At 35.7% G+C, this 19,557-nt stretch overlaps 1 protein-coding gene across 1 annotated transcript in view; it reads right to left on the reverse strand.

The window, feature by feature from the left end:
* The window catches only part of Megf8 (multiple EGF like domains 8), a 752,012-nt gene that overhangs the window by 131,470 nt on the left and 600,985 nt on the right, over positions 1–19,557 (reverse strand). Inside the window, exon 31 of the mRNA XM_090404705.1 lies at positions 15,684–15,693. Coding sequence (XP_090260831.1) covers positions 15,684–15,693 — 10 coding nt within the window. The remainder of the gene's footprint in view (positions 1–15,683; positions 15,694–19,557) is intronic.

Consider the following 19,557-nt stretch of genomic DNA (forward strand, 5'->3'; position numbering starts at 1 on the left):
AATTTGCCAAAGATCTGGGAGACTATCATTTTAAGACCTAATAGTCAGACTTCTTTGAATTAACTTGGTAGTTATCTGACCCATAGAGGGCACTATGTAAGGACATCAGGTGTCAGTTACAATTTAAATTGTTTCTACAATTACTTGATTTAGTGCTGCATGACTGTCACAGTTATTGTTGTGTTCTGATGATGTTGGGTAGAAAACCAGCAAAATATTAGTGAGTTTAATAAATATATTTTTTTCCCTCTTGGTGTTAGTTATACTGTTAAGCTTTATTATGGGTGTTCATGCACAGTTTGTTTGCTTTCGCTTGGATAAAGGATTAAACCAGAATTTAATGTCTTGACATTTTTAATTAAATTTATAACTAAGTGAAAAAAAAAAAAAACATTCTGTATAGCTTTCCTTACACCAGATATGAATTTCTACAGTCCAAACATTTAGGTTATCATCTAAGGAAATTTAATGTTCATAACTCAAACTAGCTTCCCTTCTATAATTTCACTGACCAACCATAATTTCAAATACAACTCAACTTCTACCCCACCCCCCATAATTTACTGAGCTTCTTAGCAGCATTCTTCTCCTTCAACTCATGTATGATTACCAAAGTGAATCACTTCACACTATACCACAAACACTTCACTGGATCACTTCTGGTCGTTCAACAGAAAGGAATAAGAATAATCCTTAACAGCTTGAATACTAAAAAGTGTTTAGACTGTGATAGCACCTACCCTGCCTAAAACGATATCCAGAATTAACAGCTATTCGATATCATCTTTACAATCTTTTATAATATCTAGTATCCACCATACACTATGGAAATAAGCCTATATTCCAAGCATCCCAAAGAAAGGAAATACAAGTCAAACTATCATCCCATTTTCCTAACCTCATTTGCTTGCTCTTGACATTTTCAGAGCTTTAAATTACATTGCAACATGCTAAGCAAATTGTCATCCTTTGGTCGACTTGTCACCCTCTGTAATTGGGTAGCCAGCTTTCTCTCTGATTGTTCACTACATGTCATGGTGGATAGTTTGCGCTCTTCAAGATTCACCACCAATGCAGGAGTGCCTCAATGCTCTACTCTATCACCTATTCTCTTTCTGTTCTTCTCAATTGCAAATAATCCTATTCACATAATAAATTTAGTTTAATCCTTTATCCAAGTGTGAGCAAACAAAGTTCGCACCTGAAAGTATCTTCAGGACTGGGGTAAGGTGGTACAACACCAGGGCAAATCGTTGCAAAGGTGGAGCAAGCTACCAACACTCCTATCTCAGTATCTCCCATAATGCAAAACACATCTCCTTGCGGATATGTCTAATGTTATGCATTAAGGGAAGGGCCACAACCCAGACTAGTTTCGACCTTTATTGAGGTCTCTTCAGTGGGAGCCAGGCCCAAGTGGAGATACCAGGCAGAAGCATTAGCAGGTCATCTCTACCTATAGGAGTTGCCAAATGGTGTACCACTCTTTTTTAATAAATTACTCTGGATTTAGAGAAAGATGCTGAAAGTTTATTTTTCACTTGGTTAGAGTATAATAAATTTAGATTAGAGTATAATGTTAGAGTATTTATTATACTCTTGGTTAGAGTATAATAAATTTTGTTTGCTCACACTTGGATAAAGGATTAAACTAAATTTATTATACTGTAACCAAGTGAAAAATAAACTTTCAACATCTTTCTCTAAATCCAGAGTAATTTATTAGAAAAGGGTGGCACACCATTTGGCAACTCTTATAGGTAGAGATGACCTGCTAATGCTTCTGCCTGGTATCTCCACTTGGGCCTGGCTCCCACTGAAGAGACCTCAATAAGGTCGAAACTAGTCTGGGTAGTGGCCCTTCCCTTAATGCATAACATTAGACATATCTGCAAGGAGATGTGTTTTGCATTATGGGAGATACTGAGATAGGAGTGTTGGTAGCTTGCTCCACCTTTGCGAGGAGTGCCCTGGTGTTGTACCACTTTACCCCAGTCCTGAAGATACTTTCAGGTGCAAACATTGTTTGCTCACACTTGGATAAAAGATTAAACTAAATTTATTATACTCTAACCAAGTGAAAAATAAACTTTCAACTTCAATCCTATTCACATCTTTGCTGATGATAGTACTCTTCATTCATCTTACTCACTTGACAAATCATGCATTGCTGGCATTCCAAGATAATTTTCAACCAGTGCCTTAAACGTTGTTTTAGGCACTGGTTGAAACCAAACCATCCTCCAATACAGTGAGAGCAATATTGTTTCCTTCAATGCCACCAAAATGAAGTCTTGCATTTTTTTTTTTTTTTGCAAAGGGAATCTCAGCTCATTTGCCCTTACCTTCAGTAACACTCAAATCATCAGGACCAGACAGTTTTGCTTGGACTAACATTTATCTCCAGTCTCCCTGGGAATAAATTATACACATTATATTAACCACTTCCTCAGCATCTAAAAATCTAGGAAGTTTCTTCTTCAAGATGTATTTTTCACTCACCAAGTTATGAACTATATATAAATTCCAAATCTGCTCATCTTAGAATACTGCTCAAATGTTTGGGATGGTGTCTAAAGCTGTCCTAAAAATTCTTGATGCTGTCCCGAGAAGGGCAATTAATCTCAAAGATGATCTCTCATGTACAGACTCACTTCAAATTTTATCTCACAGATGCAATGCTTCACAGCATTGTTTGTTTTTCAGGTACTTCCATGGTTACTGATCCAGTCTGGCAACCATCACTTCTCAACTTTCTGATGTACCTGTTAATACAAGAGCAGAAACTTCCCAGATTCCATTTTCAATGGAACAGAAAATACATTGAACCGTCTTCTCCTCTTTTTCTTTTATCCTATCTACCTTTGTCTCTTCTGGAACAGCTTTCCTCATGAAGTTTTCCCAAACCACTATAACCCCTGCAATTCTTCAAGAAAAATTTCAATAAACTTCTTTCTCTCAATCCTTACCTGTATCCCACAGCTGGCACTGATGTGTTTATAGGTTCTTTGAGCTCTCATGTATGGCATCAATACATCTCTCTCTCTCTCTCTCGAAATAATGTAAATGTTATCAGCAGTAAGCTTTTTAACTAAGTTGAAGCTTACAAAATTAATTAGCCATCACAGTATATATTTTAAACTTATATCATCATTATGGTAAATCATAAAACAAGTAATAAACAAAATTACTTCAAACTTAATTTTAACTAAAAAAAAAGCAATAAATTATTACCAGCCAATACTTCTCTAGAGTAACAGTCTTTGACAGGATTTTTTGAAAAATTTAAAGGAAATGAAGAAGTGTAATTTCTTACAGTTTGATACAATAGGCAGAAGTTATCGTGATCATTTCAAGTTGCGAAAAATTATAATCCATATGTTCTTTGTGTCTATACTTGGCATATCAAACAATTTGATCATAATAGTTTTGATCAAAAGAACAAGGATTTTTTATACAAAAGGAAGACAGCAGGGGTGCATCTTTACTTGGTGTAAGGAAAAAGAGTTTCAAACTGGTGAGAATGAAGTAGAAAAGTTAAATTTTCAGAGGACATGAGTAATTTTGTCATCAACACCTCGAATGTAAGGAATGCTTATCTGACTTTTATTCTCTGCAGAAGGTGTTGGCAGATGATTATCCAGTATGTTATTAATACTAGATATATCATTGCCATTACAAATCATGTTCATATGCCAGCATCTTCACTGGAGCAAACAACATGGTTAAAATGGATAAGGGTTTTGATGATGTTCAATTTCATCATCATCAAGTTCATTTGCTCCAATGAACATTTCATTACATTTGGACTGACCTTTCCTCTAATGGCTTCTAATCCATTATAAATAAGATATTGACTAATTATTTAACTAAACAAACTATATATTAAAAAGTGTTTAGGAAAATAATGTGAATTATTTTCCTAATGTGTCAGTGAATTTAGAGCTCATGTAAAATTGGTGATTTTTATCTGTTTTATTGTATTTTTCCCTTCAAAAATTAGTATTTCGTAGCATATAGATTTTCTTGTTTTTAGTGTATTTAATGTTTTATAACATATTTTTATTAAGAAATTGCAATACTAAATACAGTTTAAAATGGCTGCAAAAATGCACAAGAAACATAATGCTAAGAAGAGCAGCAAAGTCAAGAATATGAGGTTGTTCAACTAATGAGTGCTCATTTTGCTAAAAGCTATCAACCTAGTATAAGCAACATTCAGTTCACTGCTACCCCTTCACTGGATGAAGAAACTCAGATGTATAACGAGGAGGTATTAGGTGCACGAACCGAATAAGAATTCAACAACAGGGATTGATGGGATATAAGTAGAGGTGCTAAAAGAGTGCTCAGCTGAACTTGTTATTCCTTTGACAATGCTATATAATTTGAGTCTCAGAACAGGGAAGATTTTGCAAGAATGGAAAGAATGTATGGTAATCCCATTGCACAAGGGTGGTGCAAAGGCTGATGTATCCAACTATCAACCAATCAGTATCTCAGAAGTGGTTTTGAAGATTTTGGAAAAATTGGTTAGGGCTTGCATTCAGAAATGGGTCTACTTTGCATGAGTTTATTAAGGAAAGGTCATGTTTTAGCAACTTGCTCACATTCTATAACGAGGAATATGAGTCTGCAAGATTTATGTCAACCAGTGGAGTACAATGAGAATCAGTCCTTGGTCCAATGTTATTCAACCTGTACATTAATGACAGAATGGATTTGACAGACAACATACAGCTATTTGCTGATGATGATGCAGAGATAGGTAGGTACTTACAGAGTGATTTGAATCAGCTGGAATTGTGGGCATGGGAAAATGGATGTCAGTTCAATGTCAGTAAATGTAAAGTCATGCACTTTGGCATGATTAGATATCTAAGGTTGTATTATATCAGTGCGATTATGCTAAAAGAAACTGATCAGGCTAGGGATCTTGGAGTGTTAGTAGATAGGAAGTTGAAGTTCAAGGACCATGTAGCAAAGATTGCAAATACAACTCAAAAGATAATTGCAATGCTGAAATGAACTTTCTCATATAAAGATAAGGATGTCATTCTGCCTCTTTACAAGGCCTTGATAAGGACTCACTTGGACTATTGTGCACAGGTCTAGTTTCTGTTATGATTCTGATACAGTGGAGTGCTGAGAGAGAGAGAGAGAGAGTGCAAAAAATGATATCAGGATTGTGAAGTACTGATTATGAAGACAGATTGAGAATTTGAAGGCTTCAGACATTAGCAAACAAGAGAAAGAGAGGTGATATGATTGAGACTTACAACTTTCTGAAAGGTTCATACAGGATTTCAGTTGGTGAAATTTTTCATTTTATACATGGTGGGGAAAGAACAAGAGGGAATCCTCAGAAGCTGAGAGTGAATGCCACTAAGAAGGGGGTGAGGACTAGATTTTTCTCTCATAGGTTGGTGCGTGATTGGAATGGATTATCATTGGGCATGTGTGCAAGCAGTGTGAATGAATTCAAGAATAATTATGATAGCTGGTGCGGTTAGTATGTGGCCTCGATTAGCCCCTGACTCCTTGGAGGTCTCTCTTAATAATAATATCGATAACGCACCATCCCACCCGCTTCTTGCAAAACTGAATTCAACTGATAAGAACTTCACTGTCAGATTTTTACCACCAAATGTTGCAGCTCTGCTGCAGCCAGCAGATCAAGGTATTATAGAGAAACTAAAAAATGATGTACAAAAAAACAAGTCCTGCATTGCTTGTTCCTAACACAGGGAGATGAAGAGAGAATGGTTAGGTTTCTAAAGAAGCTCAAAATTAAGGATCGTTACTACATATGCTAGCAGATTCCTGGATTAAGTTGTCAGAGGGATATCTGAAAAAGGCATGGCATGGCATAAACTCTGAGGGTGCTGTTTAAGAGAGAGTAATGTGCATGATTTGAATGAAGATGTAGGTGAGATTGAAAATTTATTTTAAAGGATTCCCAGGTTCTCCAAGCAGGAGAAAGATGATGCAGAGTTGGTGAAACAATGATGCTGATAATCCTGGATGCCATATTTTAACCAAGGTAATTCTGATCATCACCTTGGAAGTGGAACAAAGGAAGCAGAGAGTAGGCCCACTCACCTTTGAGTGAGTGGGCCTACTCTCTGCTTCCTTTGTTCAATTCAGACTCCTGCTCGTACAATGGCATGGTATGAGCAGGAGTCTGAATGCATTTCAACAGAGATGCCACTATTAAAGAGGATAAGAGACCTCACAACAAAAATCCATAACTTGCATGGTTTAAAGAAAAATACAAGATTGCATATTTTAAAATAAACCTTCCCAAGATTCATTATACTCTTCTTTGCATACAATTACGTGTGTTTGTTTATTTCTACTTATGTAAAAAAAAGTGTGATTTATAGCTGAAAACAGGTAAAACAATTAGTTAAGTTCAAAATAAATATAATATACCTTGTTTCTTCAAAAGGTTTTGATTATTATTTACAAACCATTTCCTAAATCAATTATATTTTATAATACTTCATATATCGAAATGCAGTAGTAATAACTTTACATACAATAATTTCATTTCAAGCCTAGTTCTAGTTTGTTTTATATAAAATGTTATTCTCATGTGTGTTTGATTATTTGAACTATTTGATTAGCCAAACCAACCTTTGCCCCAATTAATTCAGATAATCAACATTCTACTATATCCTAATCTCATATCCTCGAATTTATCCAATAGCCTTTCATGTGGTATCCTATTAAATGCCTCAGCAACAGTATCATAGCACATCCATTCCCTCTATCCAACTCAGCTGTAACATTGTTATAAAACATAAGCAAATTGCTTTGATAAAACTTCTCTTTAGTAAACCTATGCTGTTCCTTGTAAAGTATTGCTTGTCTATCAATCCATTCCTTATGTAAGTTCTTACCAACTTCACTAAAATCTTCACTGCCACTCCAGAAATACTGATAGATTAGTAGTTTTTGTATCACCTTTGTATAGAAGGACTATCACATATTCTTTCCATTTATGTGGAATCTGTTTAGAGATGAGACTTAAAGTATGCAAACAGTTATACTGGAGGAAGTAGGGGAGACAAGAGATCTGGGGTTGATGATTGATAGAAACCTGAAATTTAGGGGACATATTGCAAAGGTGGTGAAGGTAACACAGGGGATTGCTGCAATAATGAGAAGGACACTGACCTGCAGAGATAAAACAGTTATCATTCTGTTGAATAAGATCCTGATCAGACCACACTTGGGCTATTGTTCTCAGATTTGGTCCCCAGGATTTGAAGGGGATAAATTAACTGTGGAAAGGGTACAAAGGCAGATAACAAAGATGGTTTCAGGACTGTACAATGATAGTTATGAGGATCGGCTGAGGGAATGTGAACTGCAGAATTTGGTGGATAGAAGGAGAGGTGATATGATTGAGACATTTAAACTGTTGAGAGGTGGTTACAGGGTTGACACTGAGGAGTTCTTTCACTTGGGTGAACAGTGGGAACGAGTGATGACAAGAGGCCATTCCTGGAAGTTACGAAAGGAAACCGTGAGCAAGAGGGTGAGGAGTGGTTTCTTTGCATGGTGGGTGGTTGAACCATGGAATGCATTGCCTGATGGAGTGGTGAGAGAGAGAACGGTCAATGAGTTCAAGGAGTGGTATGATAACTTTGTGTTTCTTAGGGGGGACCTCCCCTCAATGAGTCTTGATAGACTTTGTGTTTCTTAGGAAGGACCTCCCACGATGAGTCTTTGGATTCCATGGAGGCCTGAATAATAATAATAATAATGTCAAGGGTCTATCTAGTTCCATGTGTTAAGGCTTAAGTGATGGGAGGACATCATATTGGAAGTTTAATGGAATATTTTACAGCACTAGGAAAGGATTAAAATTCAGCTCGCTCCTCTCTCAGTGCCTGGAGTATATGAAGTACCTTATTCCTGCAAGCTGGCTCACTTCGGACAGACAGGTAGATTAGTGACCATTCATTTAGAAGAACGCAAATCATGCATCTGCAATCATGACTATGGCCAATCTGGCCTTGCAGACCATGTATTAGATATAACCCACAGGATCTCCTGGAAGAGACCAACATGCTCCACCATAGTAAATTCAAGAAGGAAAGACTGTTTTTAGAATCTACGGTGGAACATGGAAATCAACTGAATTCAAATAAACATGGATGCATAAAACTTCCCAAAATTTGGGAAACAATAATTAAAAGAGATCCCACTTTACATCCTAGGTGCATATATATCGTGCACCACCTAGACAGGACATGAGAGTCAACCACATGTTGACTCTCATGTTTAGTATTGTGTTGTCTTTGTGTCCTTGTGTGTGTTACAAGAGTTATTTGTAATCCTGAAGATGGCTCAGTGAATGACACGAAATATTGAAAGCATTAAAATTAGTTTTTAATCCTTTCCTAGTAAAATATTCCAATAAACCTCCAACATGATGGCCTAACCAGTTCAGCTGAACACTCCTTTAGCATACATGATGATATGATCTGTCCATATTCTTATCCAGGTTATATGCAATAACTCTATAACCTCCTTCTCATGCTTCTCTGTCCTTTCATCTAAAGTAGTGGCAGCACCGTGTTGCATATTACGTACACTGGGTTGATTTAGCACTCATTATGTGAACAATTGCATCTGATTCTGAGACAGGAGTACCATCTGCATACATTCTTTCTTTTACTCGAAACACAGTGATAAAAATCTTTAGGGTTGCCTTTAGTTTGCAAAGCGAATTTCTTTTCGTACTGTGATTTAGCTTTCCATACAATATTCATAACTTTTCTATCCCTTGATATCCCTTCAACATGATTTCCTTCTTATGGATCTCTTGTTTAACTAAGTTAAACATGTATTTCACTCCAACCATATTTATTTATCGAACTCTAGGGACATATTCAAATACTATATGATTTAAGCATCTTTTTAAAGTTTCCCATTAAGTAACTGATACTATTGAATCAAATATTACATTCTCCTGAGTTGGACATAATTTCCTGCTTTAGCAGTTTAGCATGTACCCTTTTCTTAATTGAACCATCCACATAGTTTGCTGAGCCTCTGTATCTCAGTTGGTATATCATTATTGTTATTGTATGGGCACCTACACGCAGTCTGAAGACTTCATTGGAGACCCAGACTATCCACACGATATCTATCATACTCCCTCCTAGAACCCATTAACAGACAAAAGCACTCACAACTGGCACCACTCCATTCATTCACCTTTCCAAATGAAAAATCTAGTCCTCACACTCCTACTAAGTACACTCTTACTCCTTCCAAGGTTGACATCTTGTTCTACCCCCCCCCCCCCCATAGCCAAGTGCTGAAACATTTCTGCATTAATCCTATAAAACCCTTTAAGTAACTTAAATGTTCCTATCATACCCTTCTTTTTTTTGCTATATTAACTAATTTCTGCAACCCACAAACTCTCAATAAGGAGCATTCAACAGACCATCTTGGTCACTCACTTCTGGATTCTCCCTACTGCTTACCTCCATCACATGCTGCCTCAAGTAATTATTTCTTAGTAGATACAAATTTTCCATTTCCTTCCTGCCAAATGATCTTTCCTCCTTCCAATCTATATATCCCAATAATTGAAGTTGCCCATAATAATTATTCGACCTGAACTCATACTAATTTGCTGATGTCTTCCTGATAATCTCTGGACCCCCCCCCCCCCAAGTAGCAACCAACCATATATTTTGATTTATTAATCTCAATCTCGTACCAAACTGCTTGAAAAGAACAGCCACCCCTCCCACCTGTATCTCATTCTTTTTGGCTGCAATTCATCTGCTATCATCAGCAGAGTATCTCCTCTCCCCACCCCCAATCCCTGAAAATGCTAAACCCTTCACATTATATCATTATGCTGTTAGTCAAGCCTCAATAATGCCTATAACTTGGGGTAAGGTTGCACCAACCAATGCCAAAAACTCCTCCTCCTTATTCCTAATACTTCTGGCATTAGTATATAGAAAAAACTGTAATATTGCTTTAGGCTGCCATCCATCTTTACTTCCTGAATCAACTACCCTATTCGATACTCTTGTTGCTTGTAAGACTAGATTGCACATTTGTTGGTCATTCTCATACTCACTTGCCTCATGGGTGACTCAGACCCATCCATTTGCACCAGTCTAAGTTTTCCTGACTTTGTGCTTATCGTTCTTGGTGAACAAAGCTCTCTCTCTAGACACCTGAGAGAGAGCTTTGTTCACCACTTTGTTCACAGCAAAATCACTAGTGTAGACTAGTGCATAATACAAATCCTTCTTTCTGTCAAACTCAGACCACAGGTCCACAAACCCTACATTATTCTTTCTGCACAACTTGCATATTGATTCATTTGCTATCACCACCTTCTTTAGTTTGCAACTTTCATGGCATGGCAGGACACCTGCAATCTTCATCTTCTCACTCCTCATTCTTGGAGTGAGACATTATTGGACAAATCCTTTTTTGATTTGTCCAATGACTCCTCATCCTCATTCATAGAATACTTCTCACCTCTGAGGTCATTAGTACTAACCATTAATGAATAAGGTAAAAGAAAGATAAGATGAATTAGTTCTTTCACCTTATCTTTCAGAATCAGGATTTTGTTATACTTTCATTAAGTACTCCTCTGATCATAGAATCTCCATAGAAAATTTTCTCCTCACTTTGTTTCTTTCATTGATTCACGTGATTTCGATACTAACCTTGGGCTTCCTGCTTGTTTCTCTTCTCAGCCCTACTAACTAATCAAAACATTTCTGCAATTTTTTGATTTCATGTTTTGTCATGCGAAGGATAACATGCAAGTGTGTTATTTCCTTATTTGAGTGCACTTCATTGTCCTGTATTTCCACTGCCACACATTCAGCATTAACATTTTCCAGTCTACCATCAATACTGTCTATTCTACCAACACTTGCTTCACTCTCTTCATCCAACTGGCACTCACTCTTGCCAGTTTCACTCTCTTTCTATAAATCCTTCAACTTTCATGACCAAATGATCAAAACTAACACTTTTTGACCTCAAGTTCTTTATTTTACATGCTGTTTGAGAAAGTTCTCACAAGAACAGCTCAATAAATTCTCCTTCATTCTTATCAGGAGTTTCTCTAATATCCAATCAATGGTCAGATAACATAGAATAGTTTATTACCAATCAAGGTAATTTCATGATGAATCTCAGCATTCCCCAGCAAATGAATTGCCAGGTATGTAGCCACACATCACTGTATGTTTCATCCTGTTAGTCCACCTCACACCAGAGCCTAAAATTCACTAGCACATGGAATATTATTGCTTAACGAGTTTTTACTCTAAGCAGACTCGCTGTTCAGAGTAGAAACTAAGCAGTGAAAAGGTCATACACATACTTCTTAATCACTATTATTATTATTATTATTACCCAAGACCTCATGGAGTCAAAGACTCATCTGGGAGGTCCTTTTATCTCTCTCTCTCTCACACACACACACACACACACCTCATCATACAGTGTCTTAAACACACTCAAACTCCTTGCAGACACCACACTCTCAGGCAAAGCATTCCAATCATTTAACAACTCTCCACAAAAAAACCTGCTTCTCACTCCCCTACTCACACCCTCTTTATACAGTTTCCAGGGATGACCTCTGGTTCTCCCCCGATCTCCTACTATTTTCTGTAGAACTTCTCCAGCATTGATCCTATAACAACCCCTTACCAACTTGTAGGGCTCTATCATATCTCCCCTCTTCCTCCTGTCCACCAGACTCTGCAAATTACATCTTCTCAATCTTTCCTCATACTCGACATTTTAGAGGTCAGAAACTACCTTAGTCAGTCACCTCTGGACCCTCTCCAACATCTTTTTATCCTTCTGAAAACCAGGTGACCATATCTGGGCACAATAGTCCATGTGTGGCTTAACGGAACAAGAATCTCCCTACTTCTACAAGTCAGTGTCCTCTGCATCATTCCCAGAAGCCTTTCTGTTGTCTTCACAATTTTGGCTATGTGTCCCCTAAATTTCACCAACAATATATCCTCACCAAGCATAAATTCTGCATCCCATCTTTGTTTTCCAAATTTTAAAACCTTCATTTTGCAACATTGAACTCACTTCCTCATTTCTGTGCCCAATTATTCAATTTATTCAAGTCTTCTTGTAAGGCCAAAACATCTTCTCTACTCTTCATGGTTCATCCCAACTTTGCATCATCTGCAAACAACTGAATATCTCCATTCAAATCTTCACCAATATCATTAATATATAAATTAAACAGTAATGGCCCTAAAACAGACCCTTGAGGCACTCCACTAGTGACTTTCCTTTTCCTGGATATCGCTCCTCCATACACAACTTGTTGATACCTATCAGATAGCCAGTCTCCAATCCAATGCACTAATCTAATATCCAACCCCATCTGTTCTAGTTTGACTGTCAACTTATCATGAGGTACTCTATCAAAAGCCTTTGCGAAATCCAAGTATATCACTGTGCATCCTTCTCCTCTGTCCAAGGAACCAGTCAAAGCATTAATAATAAGCATAGTTATTATTATGTGATACCTCCAAGGACTCATGAAGTCCAGCTTATATTTCTGTACTAATTTTATCAACTGCTTTAATTAATGTTCCATGATAGTTGAAAAATAGCATTTTTAAAATTATGGTTATCAATAATAAAACATATAATCGACATTTTTCCTCTTCAATGTTATTTCTACATATGTAGAAATCCTATTGATTTGTAATCCAAGTTCTTCAGCAGCAGTTTCAAATTTTCTGAATCTTATGTCTTCAGCATTTTCTCCAATTAGACACATATCATCAGAATATCTGAATATTATTGTTCTATACATGGTATCTTTTACAGTTTCTCCAATACATTTCTCTTAGGCTAAGCTAAATTGAATATAATAAGTGAAAGGTTTAGGTCTAATACAATTAGTCTTTATGTGATTTATGCAAATTTTGATTAAAGATGTGAAAATAAGTTTTATTATTCAGATTTCTTTGTTCAAAGTCAAATCTGATTAAACACAATATTCTTCACATTAATGACCTAACTAATTTTTGATAATGAGAGATGAATTTTTAGCTTTTTGCTTTTCTCTCTCTAGCTTCAAATAATCTAGACACACTATTCTACACAATGATTTTTCCCTTTTAATTCTATCATTATAGGAACATCATAACTAAGCTATTCCAAACCTGCTTGTAATAAGAGGCTGTTACATCATTCAGTTCATACCCCACTATTGGTTCATAGATAGCTATTGATATGAGAAACAGTTTTGTTTTCAAGCAAAGCACTAATTTCATCCTATTATTTTCAATTCAAAGCTGTTTCTTCTTTTAAGAAGTTATTCAGCTGAATGAAATAATATTCACATCAACAGCTATCCATGAACACAAGAGCAAACAGGGAATTAGAAGACTCAATTGTTGTATATTTTTGTTATATGCATGCTGTTTGAGAAAGTTCTCACAACAACAGCGAAGACTATAATGAAGACTAATTTTCTTCAGAGAGAAACTCTGAAGAAATACTGATTCAGCTAGACAGGCATATGGTGAATGTGTTTGCAAGGATAGAAAAAATTAGATAAATTATAATACCAGAAGAAACTCACATAAATTATTATTATTATTTATTTCAATAAGTTAGGAAATTTAATGACCTTTTTTTTATTTATCTTACATTAGCTACTTAGGTGGCATCTTTTGGAATTGTCAGTTACTGCTCGATTAGCTTTTTACCCTTCCTTTCCTTAAGGAGGCCTTTGTGAGATTCTTATCAATCACCCTAATCTTAACAATAATGATGGTCTAAAAATCTCAAGCATATGGAAGGCACATATTCTACCCACTTAACCTTTCTACCTAAGAGTTAATTACAAATAGGACCATTGGTAATCCAGGATCCTAAATCTAATAAACAAGTTTAAATTAGATCCTAAATCTAATTTAAATTGTCATGTTAAATTAGGACATCATTTTTACTGTAACAAAACTATCTATATAAAAGAATGTTTCTCTGATGTTGTCTTAAATAGAATATAGCTTTAATATAGTTACTTCATTTTATTTCATTTATTTATTATAATTTTATTTTCACTAGAGGTCAGGCCAGTAGAATAACCATTGATCAAATCATTGTCTCTGTATATATATATATATGTGTGTATATACTCCAGATGATGACCTTCATATGAAGGTTGAAACGTAAGGAAATTAAAATATTTATTTATAACACGGTTGTAGAGTCCATAATTTGTATAAAATGAATGCTGATCATGTTGTAACACTAAAAGAAAGGATTCTGATAATTCATAGAGATTCGACACACATGCGATGCAATCACTACGGTAAGTTGAAGATTCATGTTTCTGTTTTGATTAACCAACTGGCATTTTTAAAATGTCGTAGAGACAGCAATATCATTCCAAACTGCTTCAAGCTGAAAAGAAAATTTACCTTGATGAAAGCACTACAAATATACCAGCACATGGAGAAAGCGTTGCTCAGAGAACAGATCCAGGCTGCTCAAAAGAACTTAGCTTATGCTCAAAAACCAGGTCAGGAATTTAAAATCTGAACTTTCAAGCTGTTTGAACCCAGATATTTGGAATATCCTTGAGAGGATTATGGACAACTTGGTGAATCATATTCAAGGAAACAAAGAAAGCAAAACTCATATCCAAATTTTTTCAACTTAAAGATTGATTACAATCGAAAAACCAACGGACATATTTGAATTCCTCTGAAGTGAACAACAACAGCCGACCACAAGCCAGTGATATCAACAGCCAACCGCAAGCTAGTGATAAGAACAACCAACCAGAAGAAGCAAGGGTCAACAGGAGCCACCAACTGCCTTCAGCGAACAGTCACATAGTCAACCAATCTAACCATGCCCTGAACAATGATGAACTCACGGTACTCAGCAAAGGTTTAAACTTGTTTACTATGACCCTACCAATTGAATAAAAAAGAAAACAGAGAAGCTACTTAAATCAGTCACCACATAGCCCAAAGATTATTGTTAAAAAATTAATTCCACATGACTCATTCCCTGAGAATTTACGCTCTACCAAAAATTCACAAACAAAACACATCACTCTGGCCAATAGTCAAAGGTACAGACAGTTCCAATTATCACCTAGCCAAGAAACTAGCGTCAACACTCAAGGAGATGGTAGGTCATTCCCCTTCCTATATTAAAAACACACAGCACTTTGTAAAGAAAATCAAAGACATTAGAAAAGGATGATTTATTAGTCAGCTTTGATATCTCTGCCTTCTTCACAAATGTTCCAATCAATGACACAATCCTTCTAGTACAGGACAAATTTCTTCCTGCTATCACAGCGCTCTTTGTGCATATGTGCTATGTTCAAGCTATTTTGTGTAGCAAAATACTTTCTACCTACAAAAAGAAGGCACAGTCATGGGCTCACCATTACCCCCCCCCCCCATTGCTAATTTTCAAATGGAACATTTTGAGCAATGTGCTCTGGATTCCTCTCCTTTAAAACCCAAAGTCTGGCTTAAATATGTTGCCAATGTTTTCGGTATCTGGCCCCATGGCTGCCAGACATTAGACACTTTTCTCAGTCACCTAAACAAATAACACAAATGCATACAATTCACAACTGAGATTGAAAAGCAGAATACACTTCCGTTTCTGGATACACTTGTCACACACATCTTCCTTGTGGCAGTTTTTCTTTCACTGTTTACCAGAAACCGAAAGTGGTAAATATATACACAAAAACTCCTACCGCCATCCAACACAAAAACTAGGGGTCATTAATACACTTAAAAACAGGGCTTTGAAGATTTGCTCCAATTAACAAGCACTTAAAGATGAATTAAATATTATCGGCAATACCTTCCTAAAAATGGTTACAGCCAAAATACATTCAATAAAATTCTGTACAAGACCTCACTAAAAAACAAAAATAAACAAGACCACAATAAAACTGTAACCATTCCATACATTAAAGGGACATCAGATAAAATAAACAGAATACTACAGAAATACAACCTTAAAGCCACTTTTAAACCTCCTGCAAAATTAAAGAGCTTACTCAACTCATCCAAAGACCCACTCCCTCTGCTGGTCCACCCTGGAGTATACCATATTTATTGCACCTTTAATCTACCCTATATAGGGGAAACAGGATGCACAATTCCTATCAGACAAAAGGAACATAAATGACACATTAAATATAATAACTATGGTGAAGCTCGCCTTTCTGATCATGCCCTGAACACTTTACATAGAATTGACTGGAAAAGCACCTATTGTTTACATATTATTCACACCAAAACATGGTATGAATGTAAATTTAAGGAAGCCTGTGAGATTCTTATCAGCCACCCTCATGTTAACAATAATGATGGTCTAAAAATCCCAAAAAAACCTTTCTCCCTAAAAGTTAACTATAAATAGATCCATAGATAATCAAAGGATCCTAAATCTAATATAATAATTATCATGTTAAATTAGGACATCATTTTTACTGTAACAAAACTATCTATATGAAAGAATGTTTCTCTGATGTCTTAAATAGAATATAGCTTTGATATAGGTAATTAGTTTTATTTCATTTATTTATTTATTGTAATTTTATTTTATTTTGACTAGAGGTCAGGCCAGTAGAATAACCGTTGATCAAATCATTGTCTCTTCAGTATACTATGCGAAATGTAATTTAGCTTGTCTCTCTGTATATATATATATATATATATATATATATATGTGTGTGTGTGTGTGTGTGTGTGTGTGTGTATGTATGTATGTGTATACTCCAGATGATGACCTTAATAGGAAGATCTAAACGTTGAAAAATTAAAACAATTATTTTAGTGGCGTAGCTAGAGTTGTTGCTGCCCGGGGTGGTCCCTGAGTTTGCAGCTCCTCTCAATACACACCAAAAATACTACAAAAAATCAAATTGACGTATAGGGAAATAAATTAAAACACTATGTTTATTTTTGAAGTAAAAATTTAATTTCAACATCCTAAAATGTTATTTTTCTTGTTTTGCTGTTAACAAAATCGTCGATGACATTGGCGAAGTGTATTTCGTAGTAATGTAGGTAATTCTTAATCAAATTTCATTTCGAAAAACTCCTCACACAACTAGCAACAAGTACAACAATTGTGAGGAAAATTCGCAGTATTATTACAATATTTAGAACTGAGTTCTCGAGAGACTGTATTTTGGAATTAACTGCAAAAGTTCAAAAAGATTCAAAGTGCCACCCGGGGTGGACTCCCCCCCCCCGCACAAGATGCCTTATACTTAGGAGAAAATGATACTCATAAAAAAATTATTTGTGTGCGTTTATTCCAGTATTATAATTTATTTAAATATGCCTACTCATGGTATTTCCTTATTGAAACAGAAAAAATTAGAATTCCATGATGGATTCATCAAGGTGAAGATGCATTCATGGAAAAGAGGAAAGTATATCAAAGTCACTAAAAGAATGGTAAGAACATATAAAATAAATATAGGAAAGTGGGAAAATATTCTCGAGGCTATTGAAAAATCTCAAAATTTGAGGAAAGAGTACTATAAAAGGAATCAGAGATGATAAAAGGTGACATAAAATATGAAGATAATGATATTTTAGATGTTTGGAGCTGCATGATTCTATTTATTTATATTTTTTAATGTGATTCCCACCCAAGAAAGGTTGTAAACCTACAGAACATTATTAGTACTGTGGGTGAGCAAATGATCCCCCCCCCCTTTTTTTATTAATTTTATGAATTTTTTTGTAAATTTTTTAAAATCTGGAAACCATGCTCTACAGACTAAACATGGAACTTATTTTAAATCATCTCAAGTCTCCAACATGTAGAGCAGAGAAGTGGTCACACACCAGGGGGATGAAATTCAAATACTATGGACAATCACAAACGTCCACAGTATTTGAACTCACAAACTACTGGATAGAGAGAGATATATACTAACCACTTGGTCAGCCATGTCAGCAGAATGAAATCAGAAGTGACAGAATGGTGACAGAAAATGTTAAAGAGGAATGCAATCAGATATTGCAACAGCCAGACTGCATAATTCAGAAGGTCAAAATCGAAATGCTTGCAGTAGAATTCTCATAATACTCATTTATATAAAAAGGAAATAAAAATGCAGGTGAGAATTATGCAAACAAACCTGAGAAGAGGCAAAGTAAAATTGTGGAAACAAAATCTCGAGAAAAACCAACTGAATTTAGGCCAAATATTCATTGTCAGGATTTCTTTTCCTTTTAAGACAAACAGTTAAGTAATCATAAGAATACAACAGGGTCTGTATTTCAGTTTTAGATCTTGGAAAAGCATAAGGTTAGGATAAAGCACAAGAGAAAAGCTGTTCAGAATGCTACAATTATAATTCAGAAACAGTGCTGCCGAATTCCTTAACTAAATGAAATAACTATTGCAACAAATCTGATATGAAATATGATAAAAAATATGACTATGAAAATAGGAACACTGAAAAAAATTAGCTGCATCCTGAATAAAAAATTTCTAAAACAAATAAAACATTTCAACTATTCAAATAGGCCCAAATTTGAGTGAAGATGGCAAATTAAATATAGAAACAGACAAAAGAACAAGCAGAGATTTGAATCTGTTATCTGAAAGATATTAAAATAATATGTTTGGATTGTGTATAATATTTTAAACATTAGTATTAAAACTATGTCCTATGCAAGAAAGTAAATGTACTGCCAACAAAAGTCCAAAGGTTGGACTTTTGTTGGCAGTACATTTTGTTGACTCATCATTCACATACCAAATTGTATGTGAATGATGAGTCATCCCCTTGTCCAACCCAACATAAGATTGCCTCAGAGGGAGTGGATAAGGACATACTTATGCCTCCAAATAGAAAGAGTGCTCATTAATGACCCAAGAACATGTATATATTTAGATTTGTAAATTCTAAGCAGTCTTAAAGTATTCCATAAACTAAATATAGGAGGTTTGTTAAGTTAATTAAGGTAGAAAGTCATGTATAAATTCTAAAAAGATGTGTACAAGCTAATAATAGTTTTAGGCCATGTCAAAGATAGTTAGTGGCCACGGTATCCAATCGGCAGCCGCCGTACGTATGACGACACTACCGAGTGAGGGCGCTGTTTTATAGTATATTGGTTTCAGCGGGGATTTGAATCGTCCTCTTTTCTTCTCGTTTCGTCGGTACCTGGTTTTTCCTGCGTGGAAAGCTGTATAGTTGTGAAAAGCTTGCCACCATGCGTAGCGAGAGTCTTCCCTTGCTATGTGTGCTACGTGGATCAAAGCTGCAGCTATAGTGCGTCCAGATTCCTAAGAAGAAAGGGCCACTGATGAGTTAACGTCAGTGTATAATTCAGTGTAAGAGTGTTTCGTTTCGTGTGGAACAAAGGAATAGTGAAGTCGCCATTCAAGAAAGTACAGTAAAGAGATCAGAATATCCAGATAAAGCAAGAATGGTAAGCAGAAATCTTTTCATATTAATATCGGAGTAACCGTGGAGTAATGAGA

The sequence above is a fragment of the Typopeltis vanoorti genome, chromosome 1, assembly GCF_054136105.1.
Source record: "Typopeltis vanoorti isolate ZY-2024b chromosome 1, IOZ_Tvanoo_1.0, whole genome shotgun sequence".
NCBI lineage: Eukaryota > Metazoa > Arthropoda > Arachnida > Uropygi > Thelyphonidae > Typopeltis > Typopeltis vanoorti.